Source organism: Impatiens glandulifera, chromosome 1 (genome assembly GCF_907164915.1).
Source record: "Impatiens glandulifera chromosome 1, dImpGla2.1, whole genome shotgun sequence".
NCBI classification, from domain to species: Eukaryota; Viridiplantae; Streptophyta; class Magnoliopsida; order Ericales; family Balsaminaceae; genus Impatiens; species Impatiens glandulifera.
In genome coordinates, this window is record NC_061862.1 from 29,622,000 (window position 1) to 29,637,547 (window position 15,548).

The following is a 15,548-nucleotide window of genomic DNA, read 5'->3' on the forward strand; positions in this document are numbered from 1 at the left end:
ACCCATAAAACAAGGACATTTAATTCTTTCAAATTTCATCTTCTTCTTTTTAAATGTGTCAAAGAAATTGTAACTTTTTAACGAAATTATTGAGTTATTTTAGTTTGAGATTCTTGGGTTATTTGATAAATTTGAATATAAAATATCACCTCATCTAGCCTAACGACAACAAAAGTCTAAGTTCGAACCCGTCAGACAACAAGTTGTGTCTGGTTAAATAGGTTTGCCTAGTTAAACAAGTTGTGTCTGGTTAAATAGGTTTGCCTAGTTAAATGGATTTGCAGATTACACCTAGTGACCACATTTTTTAATTTGAGTGTAAAATGACAGTTTGGACATGTTGGACGGGTATATCAGTTAATGGAACATAACATATCTATTGGTAATGCAATCATTTGAAAAAGGAGGATGACACAACAACTGAAGTGAGTTCTTGAAACAAAAGATAAATGTTTTTCTCTAATACACAAACAGAGGTAGCAGCTGTCTCATGTAAAGATAGATGATTACAATTGGTGAATAAATAAAAAACTATTTCCTGATCTGGGTGAAGAGTGAAGATGGAGCTCCACCACCTGCAGCAGCATTGTTGCTACCAAAAGAAGAGAAACCAGCGCTTGGTTGTTGTTGTGGGTTGCCAAAAGCACCAAATCCTCCACCTATAATTTTATGTTAAAACATAAGATAATATTGACTTCATTTCAAAACACTTCTTAGTGTTTAGAATCTCACATTTTAAAATTAAACTTAGCCATAAAAAAAAAACATTAAAAATCTCACCTGCCCCAGCACCTGCAAATCCGCCGCCCCCACCACCAGAAGAAGCAAGATTAGCAAATCCGTTGCCGCCACCGCCACCACTAGAAGCAATGTTAGCAAATCCACCACCACCGGAAGTAAGATTAGCAAATCCGCCACCACCAGAAGAAGCAAGGTTAGCAAATCCGCCACCACCAGAAGAAGCAAGGTTAGCAAATCCGCCACCACCAGAAGAAGCAAGATTAGCAAATCCGCCACCAACACCACCAGAAGCCATACCACCAAAGCCACCTGTGGGTGTGGCGGTTGAAGGACCGCTGCCGAACCCACCACCACCACCAAAACCAGAAACAGGACTTGATCCTCCAGGTAAGCCACCAAGTTGTCTCGACTGCCCAAAAGAACCGAGAACCGACCCCAAAGCTTGCTGACCAGATCCAATTTGTGATGGCTGACCAAATCCCCCACCAGATGACAGTTGTGGTGAGATGCCAGATCCAATTTGCGCCGACTGGCCAAATCCCCCACCAGACGAAGGTTGCAGCGAGGCTCCAGATCCAAATTGACCAAAGCCCATTGGCTGAGAAGGCTGTGGAGATTGAAAGCTAAATGATGCAGGTCGAAACAGCTCTCCACTAGGAACTGTCATAGTAAATTGACTGCTTGTCGGAGTAGTAGACCCAGGTGTAACACCAAAGGGATTTGGTTTTGATGCAGCAAGGTTGGGAGAAGAACCAGAACCAAGCCCAAAACCAAAACCACTTAGACTCGACAAATTCATTTCATTTGCTTGATTTGTCTCTGGAGCTTCCTCCTCCATCTCGTCTTCATGGGTGACTGCAGTTTCTGAACTTAAATTCTTTCCATCAGTACCAAACCCAGATTTCAAGGAAAATGCTGGAGATTGGAAAGCTATAGCTTGCGGCTGTTCTGGTTTAGAATCAACAGCAGAAACAGATTGAGGAATCGAAAAGCTGTTGAAACTCGGCTTTGAAGGCTCAGGTTTCTGGATAGGTGGAACCAGAGCGGAAGAGCTTGTTGGTGGAACCGGAGCGGAAGAGCTTGTTGGTGGAACCGGAGCGGAAGAGCTTGTTGGTGGAACCGGAGCGGAAGATCTTGATGGTGGAACCAGAGCGGAAGAGCTTGATGGTGGAACCAGAGCGGAAGAGCTTGATGGTGGAATCAAATCTTTCAACAAGTTCTTGTTGTCTTTTTCTTGACTTGTTCCCTTAGGAGGTTCAGTTGGAATGTTGATGGAAGAAACGAGGGAGGTTACACCCACTGTTTTTGCAAGTGGAGTGGAAGTAACCGATGGCTGTGAAAGCAATGATGTTTGAGCACCACCTGAACTGGCTCCAGAAATAGTCGGAAATTTTCCGAAAGATGGCCCTAGGGAAGAAGCCGAGGGAGCTGATGAGGAAGAGAATAATGAATGGACTTGTGGAGATGATGATGATGATGTCACACTAGCATCATCCTTATTTTTGCTAGCGGATATGGTATTCGGCTGCGAAATTTGTGGTTTCAGGCTTGGAATAGCATTATTGGCAATGACTGAATGTGAAAATGGAGACTCCATATTCTTCCGAGTTTCTGATAATGAGGTTTGGGTGATAAAACTGTTTTGCTTCACACTACCAACTGTAGATTTACCAAGAGAAGTTGCTTCTTCATTTGATTCTAATATTTCATCAAATTTCCTGGTCATTTGAAATTTCTGTTCATCTGATCTCTGAGGAAATGAGGGTGCCTGATTAGACTTGTTGATTGAAACTAAATCAGGACCAACAACAGAGGTTAATTGGGAGTTTGACTTGTCTGGAGTCAGAAAGAAACCAGATCTTCCAGGTCTTCGATTGATGGCAAAAGCTTCAGATTGGGGAGTTGATAGAGGAGCACTTGCAGAAGAGTCAATATTAGAAGGCACTCTCATTTTAGGAGATGGTTCAAGAGATTCTGATGCATGCCGCAACTCCTTATACTGTAATAAGCCTGCAAAAAAAAAGAAGCAAAGTTATTTAGAATTTCTTTTCTCAAAATGGATTTATCATGAAACTAAAATCATTACAAGTTTGTTGCTCACTTGGTGCAGCTGACTGAAATTGATTTGGAGAGGCTGGGGTGGTTCTTCGTTGCTCTGAACGACCAAGTCTTGATGACTTGTGTGGCTCATGCATCAATAATGATAATCTATCTGCTGTCCCCTTCTGGTTGTCATCATGCAAAACCATCCGTTTGACTGTTGTTCTTGGAGGCTCAAAGCTACTCCAACTCTACATAAAGTATGCACAAGAAACACTATAAATGTGAAAAATATAGGTCAAATTCCTGAACACAATGGTTAAACACATGAACTAATCTTCCAAAACTCTAGTAAGCAATACTCTACAATAGTAAACAAGGATGAGACTTCTTTGAGATGATAGGAATTTGGGCCTTGTTTGATGATGGGTTATTTGAATTTAAATCAAGTTACCCCTTATCTCATCATCAATCACTTGATCAATCAAATTGTTCAAATCATCAAAAAAATACTAAATACCCTTATTTTATTTTTATAACATTTTAAATATTATAAAGGATATATGATCATTTAACCCAAATAACCCTAAATAGTCCACTTTTTCATAAAACAGTGTTTTTTTCAAGAAAAATACTAAATCAAACAAGGTCTTATAACCTTTTGGCATTTCTGTTATCTGTTTTCTTTTCCCTTGCTTCTCTTTGTTTGTAAATTGTGAATGAACCTAGAGGTCATGCCTATTTTAAAATAAAAGTTGACCTTAAGAAAAAAGAACAAGTCAGGACCACTGTAGTAAATAATAGTCATATTTAATGTTTGTACTGCAATACTGCTCCCACCCTCTTAAGAATCAAATCCTAGAAATAAACATAATAACAAGAAAATGATAGATTGTTTTCCATTTCTGTGGCATGAGAAATCATGAAATGCACATCAATGTTTGGATATATGAGAAGGAAGATTAATATGAAAAAAAAAAAGAAGGAAATTGAGATTTGTAAATAATACTTGATCCAGTGAATCTCGTCTCCTCCTTGCAGTCTCGGGATCAGAAGATCTCATAGCACTTGAATGGCTGGAGTCATTCTTACGAGTAACAGATGATGAAAGCAGTGATAGTCTACTGTTCAGTGGAGTAACACCAGCTTTCCCATCTGGAGAACTGAAAGAGGCATTGTTGCAAGAAATCCCAATGGATTCAAACAACTCCTTTTTCACATTCTGACATTTTGGAGGAGGTGATTCTATACGCAACGTAGTCATCTGTTTAGAGAGGCATTCAGAGAGCTGCTCTGCAGCTGCCAGTTGTAAGCTCATAGTGTTTAATGCACTGTGTAAGGATTGAACATTTCTGCAATTAATGCACCCAATTAGCAAAAAGTGACAGTAAAGCAAAGATGAAATGGAATGGTAGAAAACTAAAGAGAAGTTATATTAATAATAGTATATAGCCTCTTTTTTCAAAATAAATAAATAATATTATATAGTCTCTCTAACATAAAGTACTAATATCCTAATAAAAATCTAATTATCTTCAATCATAACATAATAATATTTTATTTTTTGAAAATTGAATGCTTACATTAATTGATTTATCGCAATGCTTTTAAATCATAATATTTTAACAAGAACTGATGGACCTTGTTTTATAACACATTATTGAGCAGGAAAAAAAAAGAACTCTAACCCTAGAACGTTCGCTTTACCTGCTGGGAGAATCTCTCTGACTAACTTGACGGCCACTTCTATCACCAAATCTTTCTAGCTCAAGAGTGTTAAAATGCCTTTCCAATTCTACAAGTTTAATTGTCAAATCCTAGGAAAGGGAGAAAGCAGTGAGTAGTATGATATCGAATCACACAGATAATCTACTAAATGAAATGATTATCAACCTCATTCACTTTCTGGATTTTACTCCGTTTTAGCTGTAGCTCAGAACTCAACTTTTGGCGGTTCCAAATGTCCCAATATTGTGCATCTGCAGCTTGCTTAATAATGCCTTCCATATAAGTTTTCCTTGATAAAACTAGAAAAAAAGTTTAAAAAAGAACGAAAAAATAAACCATTAGTTTATCCTGGACAAAGTCAGACATTCAGTCGCAAATAAACATGCAGATTCAAAATACTTCTTGGTATCAACAGTTTCAGCAATACCAGTAGCAAATAATTACAAAAGTACCTCTAACTGTGTCATCAAGCAGAACTTCAATCTTCCCCTCCTGATCATCCATCGTACTCTACATAGACAGGGAATTGACATATAAGTTTTGTTGATATCTAATAGTAAGATAATGTAGAGAAATGAAGAGAATCTAAGAATAGAAAGATCTTCATGTAGACAAGGCAACTTTACAATCCAAATTCTGGTGGTGAGCAAGCGACTGGGTTGTTAAATGAATGACAGATAACAATATTCAAATATTTAGATACACTATTGTCTAATGGATTTAGAGATCCTTAAGAATCAAAACACTTGGATATTTGAAAAGAAAAATGAATGAAGCCAGGAACATGCATAAAGAGAATGGAAGGCAAAGTGATAACAACATTAAGCCTTCACATCTTAGTCCATGTTTCGGGCCTGATTTGGTATTATTAGACTCTTCAGGTATTAAAATGTTCCACAGAAAGCAGGTGGGGAGAGAAAGGCTCAGGGGTTTCTTCCTACAAACTTTCGCCTCGATTAAGAAAGGAGGGTATTGCAGGATGGAACTTTTCTTATTTGTTCGGGATTTAATCTTTTTTTTCTGTTTTGTAAACTTTCTTTGATTTCCTTTCCTGTAAAATAGTGAATGCACTGTGTATTCACAATCTTTTAATGCTATAAAAAAGTTGACCCTCTTTAAAAAAAATAGTCAGGTATCACTATAAAAAATGCAACAAGAACCTGCTTCTTAGCTACAGTGTTGTCTTCAAAGAGATGAAATGAGAGACTAATGTCCTTAACCCTCAGATAATACACTGCTTTCAAGTCCCTGGAGACCCCAAAGGAACAATAATACATCCACAAATCTCCAATTTGGAACCAAGGAAAACTATACTTGGAAAGACAAATAAAATAAGTACCATGAAAGTGATAAAAGGAATGTCATTTAAGGCACAAAGATCTTGCAGAAATGAACAATATTAAACACTGTAACATTAGAAAATATCATCAAATGAGAAAGTAACCTTCCACTGTGAGACTCGGTTAGAAAGCGTTTGTAGTCCTTTTTCTAGATCTGCAATTATGCTTGTCTCAAGTGCAGTGCAGGAATCCAAGAAACCACCTGATCCTTCTATACAGTCTAGAAGGGAATCCAGTTCTTTTACCATATCGTCGACCTAGTAAAAAAATATTTAAAAATAAGGGAAACTCTTTCTATTCCCACGAACATTCAGATCCAAATTGCATGACAGTACAATCAATCACTTTCAGATCCTTGCATGCAGAAGACAAATTGGCACAGATAACAAGATACAGTTCAAAGTTATAACCCATGGAACCAAGACAACTAGAATTTTATAAATGGCTAGAACTTGTTTATGTTTCCATAGAAATTATAGGTACCTTTCTATTAGGATTTCCATTTTTTTCTCGCTTTCTTGTTTACTGCGAAATTCCAACTTCTATGTTCAAAGTTATCATCACTAAATGAATCAGCTTCAAATCAGATGATAATCGGGATTCAACTCTATCAGTTGGAATAACACACCAATGCAATATCAAACTTATAGAAACTTAGTCCTACCCTTAAGCTCCAAAATTTAGAAAGGTAGCCCACTCCTTGCGTCTTGGTTTGCATAATTGTTATAAAATAGTAAAATACACAGAAACTATGCAAAGTAAAACATTAGCAATGTTTACAAAACATATTTCTTGGAGACAAAGAAACCGTTTGGAAGCATTTTATAAGATATTGACACATATGGGGGCTTTACATCAAATCAGACTCAAACAACAAATGCAACCCAAGACCTGATTGTGTATAGGCTAAAAGTGAGAATATGAAGAGAACAGTTATGCACAGCAAATAAGAAATGCGCAAAAACATGAATGAAGAAAGGCTAAAAAGTAAGAACATAATTGTCAAATTTAAATGAAAAACAAGTTGCCAGAACAAGTGAGAAAAATGAAATAATTACATTGCTGAACTTTTTGGATAGGTTTGGCTCAGCATTCAACTTCCTTGATGGAAATGTGGTGCCCTGATTATCTTTGCTAGAGTGGTACTTGTCCTTTGGAATATTTCCCAATGCTAAATTGTCTTCAGGTAATAATCTTGAGTTACGCATGGCAGGTACCATCTCAACTTTTCCAGAAGCAACTTTTGTCTGCAAGTGTGCAGTTCCTCCTCCAGATAGATGTGCCCTGCTCAAACTCATACCAGAATTTTCAGATCGCGTGCTGGGAACAGAACTAGAAGGTACATTGGCAAATGAATTTGGAAAAATGGGATGTGGAGATGCTGAAGGCAGTGAAGGAGCAATATTTGATCCACTAAACGATATACCAAAGTTAGATTCAATTTCCGGTCTTTTCTGAACAGCTTGGTTTTGCAAAGCAATAACAGGTTTTCCAATCAAAATATCAGGGTTGGATCCAAAACCAGGTGACTTTTGAGCCCCTGTCCTATTATAATCTCCAAACAAAGATTGAGGCCCCTTCGCACCAGAAGTCTGCACAGAAGATGATTCTACAGTTGGCTGCGCACTAGGATATAACTGTTTAGCAGGGGCTTCTTGCTGTAACTTAATTGGAGTTTTAAAATCAGGGGTTGTTTGATAATCTTTCTTGCTTTCATTTCCAAAAAATGGTCGAGAACCCTGTACACCGAAACTCTTAACAGATGCTGGTTCTAGTTTTACAGTTTGCTGACTACTAGGGTGCAACAACTTAACATTCTCATCTTGCTGCATTTTTAGGGAAACCTCCTGCAGTAAAGAGGTTTCATCTGCTGATTCCCCAGCACCAATCTTCTTCAAAGATGTCTGATCATTCACCATAGTAGGAATTTCACTGCCTCCCTCAGAATAAACACCTTTAATATGTATTCCTTGGGATTGAGAATTCACATCTACTTCTAGCATAGTTTTTTCATCTTCGTGGTTAATTGATGTACTATTGTCCTCTTCCTCATCAAACACAACCTTGTGCCGATGTGAAGCTCCCGAGACACTGTAAAAAAATGGTTAAATTTTGCTATTTTTTTAGCAGAGAAAATTCCAGAACAAATTAAACAAGCTTATAGATGTCTGAGACAATGGAAAATTGAAAAAAACAATAAAAAAAAACATAACCAACTTTCACACCTTGCCACATTGTACATAACAAGCTTTCCCTCTGATGAAAGACACATAAGGATGCATTCAGGTGAAATTTCCTTATATTCGTCTCCAATCTTTACCTCAATTTTCTCATCATGGGAAACCCTGTCCACACACAGACCCAATACCATATTCTCATCGTCGTTTTCTGAAACAAAAAGAGGTATTGAACAATGAGAGTACTCAAGACAACTAAATGGTAAGAAAACATATCTAGCAGTGATAGATGTGTTGTTTAAGATAGTCTACAGAAATTAGGAATTATAAGCTACATACAGCATCAATTAGATCTATCACAGATTTAAATAATAACATTACACACAAAAATAAATGTGGAAAGTAAATGGAACATTACTAACTAGTTGATTAATCAAAAGCAAGCCAATCTTGGCTAGGCACCTTGATACTCAATCTTCGGAACCATGGTCTCTCTTGGAATGTCGATTACTGCAGGTTCCATCGTCTCATTATCTTGAGACCACCCCAATAAAACAACATGATGATCTGTATTCTTGCGATTAGCAGTAAGTGCTAGCTCCCTGCCATTAGCAAAATGTAAGCAATCAATTCTATAGGTCCTGCAGGAAATTACTGAAGCACCAGGACATCAGAACTAACTTTAGAAACATCATAAAATTTGTTCAAGAACTTATGCAAGCTAATTTTTATGTTTGCACAAGTACTCAAAAGAGGAAAAGCATTCGCTAGAGCAGATAACTCTACTACCAGGTGGATTTGGTTAATATTCAGTCACAAGGTCTAATGAAGGCTTGTAGGTTAAATTCAAGTCCAATATGGGTTAAGGTAGCATAAAAGTTACAAAGAAAACTTGATGTTCAAGGATTTGTCTATTCAGAAGCGAGATAAAAGATATGAAGAAAGTTCAAGTTGTGTTAACTCTCTAACAGGGAAGGAATTTTTATGTTACATTTTATTGCACTGAAGAATGAGAGGTGGATAAGGGACCTCCATATTTGGAGTCTGATGGATCTCCAGGACATAAACGTATAGAGATGATCTTACACATGAAGTTTGTTTTTTCTTGGAACTTGAAGCTAAGGGTTATAAACATGAAATGGCTATCCATAGGAACTTGAATTCTTATGGTCTCACACATGATGTGTTCTCTCAAAAGCATGAATAACTACTAATCTAAAAGAGAAGAAAAGTGGTCAGAGTAAAAAAGAAATAGGATTTTGAGAGATGTATAGTACATGTAATGACAATAAAGTTTGTTACAATAAAAGTTACAAAACTTAAGGAAAAAGTAAAAGAAACTTGGGGCCATGGTCAGTTAGAAGACAGCTAATAGACATAGCACAACTCCATTGACCTAGTCCAAGGGCCATATCAGGGGCCACTCCCATTAGTATCAGACATGGCTGGAATGTGGAAACTGCACAAGTCAAAACAATATGACATGGAGGTCTAAAACCTTCAAAAGGGAAAAAGTGGAAATTTCTGGAGCACGTGTTTGATCCTATGGAGATCAAAACAATGCTATGAGAAAGAAGCAGTAGAGGGGATAGTTTTTACATAACACAAGTAACTCTAGTACGAGAATGAAGCCAGCAAGAAATAAAGAATACAATAAATACCAAACCTGATTTACAAGCTTACATACCATTGATCTAAGTAAGCGAAGTGCATATATGGTCCACTTCCACAAGGGAGTATATCTTCAATGATAACTTCAAAGACATCACTGAAGGAAAATGCAGTTGGCTTCAAAGAGGTCTAGAGGAACAAAATGTGAAAAATATGCAGGTAAGAGAACAAGAACTGCAATATCATGAAGTAGAAACAGTAGTAAATATTCTTCAATAAACAGTTCATTACAAATTAGATGAGCTCATCATCCACTTAGTGATATGAATATGCATGAAGCAGTTTTCTTACAACTAACTTTTATATACATGAACAAATGCCAACACTAAAAAGAATTTGTCAAGATCTTGGGGGAATGAATGCTAGAAGTCCATAAATAATATGAATCGCATTGATACAAGGCATAGATGCATACTCAATATTTATTTCATTATAATACATTTAATAAATACCACTTTTATCAATCTGGTAAATAGCTATCACGTTTTCTAAGATTAATACAACTCAAATCTAATGACATCAAACCCTTAATATTCTCTAGAACATAAGGATCCAACCATAAATGTTGGGGGGGAAGGGGGGTCGGTCGAACCTTATTTAATAAATGAAAAGGTCAGTGGCAAATACAGCATTAAAAACAACTTTAATGGAATTTAATTTTAAGGATTACGGACTAACATCTGTAATTCTTCCAGTTTTACTGTTGATGACTTGGATCAGATAATTTTCCTCACTGCCATCCTGACCAAGTTGAAAGCATCCTAGAACTATACAATCTGGACGAACCCAACTGATAGAATCCACTGAAACAACAAGAAATTAGTTCAATAAAAAGCCTTAAAACTATGTACATTAATTGGAGCAACAAAAATATGGAATAAGACATTTGAGAAAATTATAGAACACTTTGAAGTTTAACCCACAAAAACATTTTTCAATGAAGTTAGAGGAAAATGTGAAAGATGAAGGAGGATGGCTTTCACCTTGATGTATATACACTATAAGTAGACACTTACACATAACAAAAAGGTCATTCTTCGTGTAGATCATGAAAATGGTGTATGACAATAAAAATGTACTTGAAACTTCTATTCACATTATGCACACAAAGTACAGGTATATGTCTACTTTCTTCATATTCTGGTGGAATAGGAATGTCCAAAGAATGTAAGAGCTCCTCTTGACTTTGCAGGAGAGAGGGGTCACCCTGATAGGAGTAAAGACGTGATCCCTCTGCATATATAGTGAACTAGAGGAGGGGGAAAGAAATTCTTCCTGAGCTTTTGATCGCATGGTGCTCAAGCATTATTCCTTATATGATGCTTTTGTTTTCATTTATTGATATTTCCATAGCCAAATGGCTGGTTTTGTAGCAAACTCGCTTGGAGATCACAAATAATAACTTTAGCTTCCTTGATGATGAGTCATTTATTGTCAATTAACTTGCTTTCATGATAAAGCTGTTTGATCACATCCTTCATGTTTCTTCTCTTTATGATCGGCTTTTGGCAATCAATTATGATATTAGCTAAACCTGAACGCTATCTCAAGCACATCTGAGGACAAAAAAAAGGTGAATAGACTCCTAGCTAAAATGAGTTGTGCTTCCTTCATATACTTGATCAGGACAAAGAAAATAGACCCTTGTTAAGAAGAAGACGATAAAGTTAAGCATATAAATTTCTGAGAAACAGACAATTAGATTTTCTACAAAATGTCATTATGTTAAACAAGAAACTTGTAAAGTGCTTTAATTCCAAACATTAACAACCATACATGAGTAACTACCTTTTATGATGCAGCTTGTATCCAGATCACCAATCCATGATTTGAATGATAGTGACATATTAAACTTAGCCTTGAATGTTGATGTCAAGATACAAAGCTTATCCTTCCTTGCCACAGCAATGAAATTTCCTTTTGTGCTCCATTCAACTGAACCGAAGAAATAAAAGTAGTCAATGAAACATAAACAAAAACTACTACAAAATAATACTAAGGACAAATAAAAAATAGTATTGCTTCGGATCTTATATCTGTAATCAAACCTAGGTCCATAGGAGTGGCGGTCATTACCAAATGAGGAATGTATTGGTTGTGGCATGGGTGGCAAGGTGCAACACACTTCTCTTGCAGAAGACAAATAGATCGGGATATATGCAACTAGTGGGTATTCAAAACCATAATATAACTGAATTTATAAGTTATAACAATTTACCTCAACTTCCGCCTAAATATAACTTGGATAATCATTTGATGATCCATCACTAAACAATCACAAGTCGATAAATGGATTGTGTTTTTGAAGAATCTGATCATCTTGGTTTTTAAGTCTTTTATATTGAACAACAAGACCTATCAATTATGTTAGTGTGCATAGGAAGTATTAAAAAAAATAAGCACTCATTATCTAAAAGCATTTGAAAGAAACTCCAAAAGGGGCATCTCTCCCTAAGTTATGCCACATCTTTGGTCATTAATCTTTCATCAACCATCATATTTCTTACTTCAAGCAGCCTTTATACTTGGCATGTGCGTACAGTATAACAATGTCATGCGCGAGTCTCTAAAAGCCTCAACAACCCAAGTAGCGTAAATGAGACTATTTTCAAATCTAAAGATCACACACAACTACAGGTCCAGATTTAGAACTGGGTAAAGTGACAATTGTGTGAAAAACAGGCTTCATCATATGAATAATAATATGTATACTATATGTCAATCAAATTGAGAATGATGTATAAGAACTAACCAGCATCAACATCATCCATCACATGCTTAAGTGGGTTCAAACCAACCCCATGGTACAGCTTCCCGTTATTGGTAAGAATAATGTAGGAATGCTCCAGTTTCTTAGTCCATCGCATGTTCTTGATGCAGCTTGAATCGTCAAGCGACAAAGAGAGAAGTGGTTTTTGCACCTGTGATGGCAATATGAAAATATAACTGTTAAGAAACTCACTGTAACATATCCCTGAGATACTGCTCTAACTTCAAGAAGATTCTTAACTGGAACCCTTCACTTTTAAGTCTTTTATTATAACATTGTGCACATTGGATCATCTAAAACTCCTCAGCTCAAAATAGTCTACATGTTAGTTTTCATGAAATGTTCATTAGCCCACAAGGGGTTTAGGTCCTAATAGTGCAAAACTAAACTCAATCAAATATACCATCTATTTATATATGTGAGAAGAACTAAGAAGAAAACTTATTTGATTCCTTCAGTCATAGCAGAGGCTTATGAGAAACGTAATTAAGGAATTGAAGATAAGACAACTGAACTAAACCCTTTGTCAATAAGGAAGACAGGTGATTCACAGGTCAGATTTATGATAAATGAGTTTCTAATCAAAATCTTAACGAGATTTTCAGACTTGAAGAGAACAAAATGAAACTAAATCATTCAGAACCTTCAGCTTGAAGGCCTAGTGAAGCTATCCAAAGGTCCCATCATTGGTGACTAAAGCCCTTGTTACAAAAAAACTCTTTTTATAAGTTCATGATTATGCAACACTAGACTGCATACTTGAAAACACTCACCTTGTCGAGTAGAGAGCTAACTGAAAATAAATGAACTTCACCACCAACGCAGGCAGCAAGATTAGAAGAATCAGCTGACAAAGCTAATATGTGCACCTTCCCAATGTTCACATCCACAATACTCAAATCCTGTATGGATGAGCCACTCCCTTTATCAGACCTCTCCTTGGCTGATTCCACAACATCCTTAGTTTTCGCAACACAAAATCCTATAACAGAAAACATGAGTAAATGAGACTAAAAAACTAAGGAAGGGGAATTGCTACATAAATTAAATAAAGTGCCATTTTTTACTATAGATGATATGGAACCGAACAAATAGCTGACTGACCAGAGGAATGGGCGACAAAAAGGAGACCCAGTTGCTCGGAAACAACTAAAGGTTGATATGGAGCCGTCTGGTTATCGAACTCAGGGCCGTCCCCAAATCTGATAGGAACAGATTCCCCAATTTCTACGAAGTAGTAGTCTCCAAATACTATTCTGGGTCCTTCCACATCCTCCTCCAAATGAACGGTAGTACCACAATCATTCTCCACCATTTTAAGTAGTTCGTTGAAGATAGAGATTCCGTTTGTTCAGTGGACCTGATGAATGTTCGTCCGTCCGTAAGAGGGGTAGTGATGATAGAGGCAGACGAAGAAGAGTACTGCCGCTGAGTATTCACGCCGCTTGTGAAGAAAAGTATGAACTCAGCCGGAAAAATGACGACCAGATGTGGCGGGTTGCGGACATAATAGTATATGAATTCAGTCGGAAATTTTAATTAATTTATTTATTTATACCTAATATGTATTTATTTATTTATTTTTCTAATGTTACTAAATGTTTTTTAGAATTATAAACTTAATATTAAAATTTAAAATAAACATAATAAATGTTATTAAAATATTTTTTTTTTAATGTTAGTAAGTGTTTTTATTGGCCAAAAACAATAAAATTAGAGTCAGAACAAATCAATGTTATTAAATTTGTTAATATATATATAAATAAAAATAAATTTTAAAATATTATTTTATTTAAATTAATATTCAAATAAGATATAAAATTAAAAAAATTATATATGGTCAAAATTAAAAAATTATATATTGTCACCAAAAATTTCTATCAATATAAAATATTAATTTTATTCATTATTCTAATATAGTGGCAATAAGAGGTGAAAATCTTCAATAGAGATACTGAGTTCAAGCCATTAGACGACAATTATACGCATAATTAAATAGTTAAGTTTATTTATGGGTTATGTGTTTAACCTGCGAGGATTAGTCGCAATTGCACACCAATAAATAAGCAGAATCAAGCGTTTTAAAAAAATATATATTAAATGGGTATGAAAATAGTAAAGATTTCAAAATTTTGAATGATGAGAAACTAACACATTATTTACCCAACTTTTTGAGACATCCTTTTACTAAATATAGACTTTAGCCATTTTTTTTATAACTACGCTAATTTTTGTATAAAATACAAATAGATCTCTATTCTTAAGGTAAATGTGGTCGAGATTTTCGATCTGTCAACCATTAAAGACGTCCTTCTCTCTTTCTAAGAAGATTTCCTTACTGAACGGGGTAAGTGAGAGACTTAATCTTGGGTGTTTCATCAGATTTGTAATGATCAAAGTGTTTTCAATGAGCAGGAGTTCACGATCGATGAGATCTGGGAAGCCATTTATGGCTGCGATGGGGATAAAACAACTGGCCCCGATGATTACACTATTACATTCATCAAAAAAATTTGGGAGATCATTAAAGATGATTATTTAAGATAGTTCAAGTATTTTCACGAGACGGACTCCTTTTAAAAAAGTTAGAAACCTAGTTTCATTGTTCTTATTAGAAAGATTCATGAAGCGAGAGAGCTCAAACAATTCAGGACTATTAGTCTTGTTTCTAGTTTTACAAGATTCTGACTAAAACCATTGCAAATAGCTCTATGTCCTCCTACCGAACCTTATCTCCCATAATTAGGTGGTTTTTATTCAAGGAAAACAGATCTTTGATGCATCACTCATCACTAAAGAGTGCATTGACTCCATTATTTGAAAAGGGAGAGGGGTTGTCTTTGCAAATTAGACATCGAGAAAACTTTCAATCATGTCAACTGAGACTTCCTTATCTATATAGTCGTCTCAAACTATTGGAGAGACAGAACTTCTGAAATCATTTTATTCGTAACTTTGTATCAGAACCATTGAATTAGGTGTAGGGTTTCTTTTATGCTTTTTCCTTCCTCTCTAATCGTTATTGGGATTGTTCTTGAGGTTGATTGCACTAATTTGTCATGTCTGAAGGAGATCGACTCA

At 35.9% G+C, this 15,548-nt stretch overlaps 1 protein-coding gene across 1 annotated transcript; it reads right to left on the reverse strand.

Annotated features, from left to right (window-relative positions):
• Nucleotides 1-353: 353 nt before the first annotated feature.
• LOC124921429 (nuclear pore complex protein NUP214) lies at nt 354-13,949 on the reverse strand. Its single transcript, XM_047462092.1, has 17 exons — nt 13,572-13,949; nt 13,241-13,449; nt 12,450-12,618; nt 11,486-11,632; nt 10,376-10,500; nt 9,714-9,826; nt 8,489-8,628; nt 8,075-8,237; nt 6,908-7,940; nt 5,954-6,106; nt 4,962-5,019; nt 4,675-4,808; nt 4,489-4,598; nt 3,791-4,133; nt 2,843-3,032; nt 781-2,751; nt 354-659 (listed from the first exon to the last, which is right to left on the reverse strand). The coding sequence occupies exons 1-17, from the start codon at nt 13,780-13,782 to the stop codon at nt 532-534; spliced, it is 5,397 nt and encodes a 1,798-aa protein (XP_047318048.1). The 5' UTR covers nt 13,783-13,949; the 3' UTR covers nt 354-531.
• Nucleotides 13,950-15,548: the final 1,599 nt, after the last annotated feature.

What these genes read in the sequence shown, in the direction of transcription:
- LOC124921429 (XM_047462092.1), bottom strand. Translation starts at nt 13,782, where the DNA reads ATGGTGGAGAATGATTGTGGTACTACCGTTCATTTGGAGGAGGATGTG. An exon ending in GATGGATGATGTTGATGCTG is followed by an intron (nt 11,633 to 12,449) that starts GTTAGTTCTTAT and finishes TCTTCGGTTCAG; the next exon opens with TTGAATGGAGCACAAAAGGA. An exon ending in GTTATGTACAATGTGGCAAG is followed by an intron (nt 7,941 to 8,074) that starts GTGTGAAAGTTG and finishes ATTTTTTTACAG; the next exon opens with TGTCTCGGGAGCTTCACATC.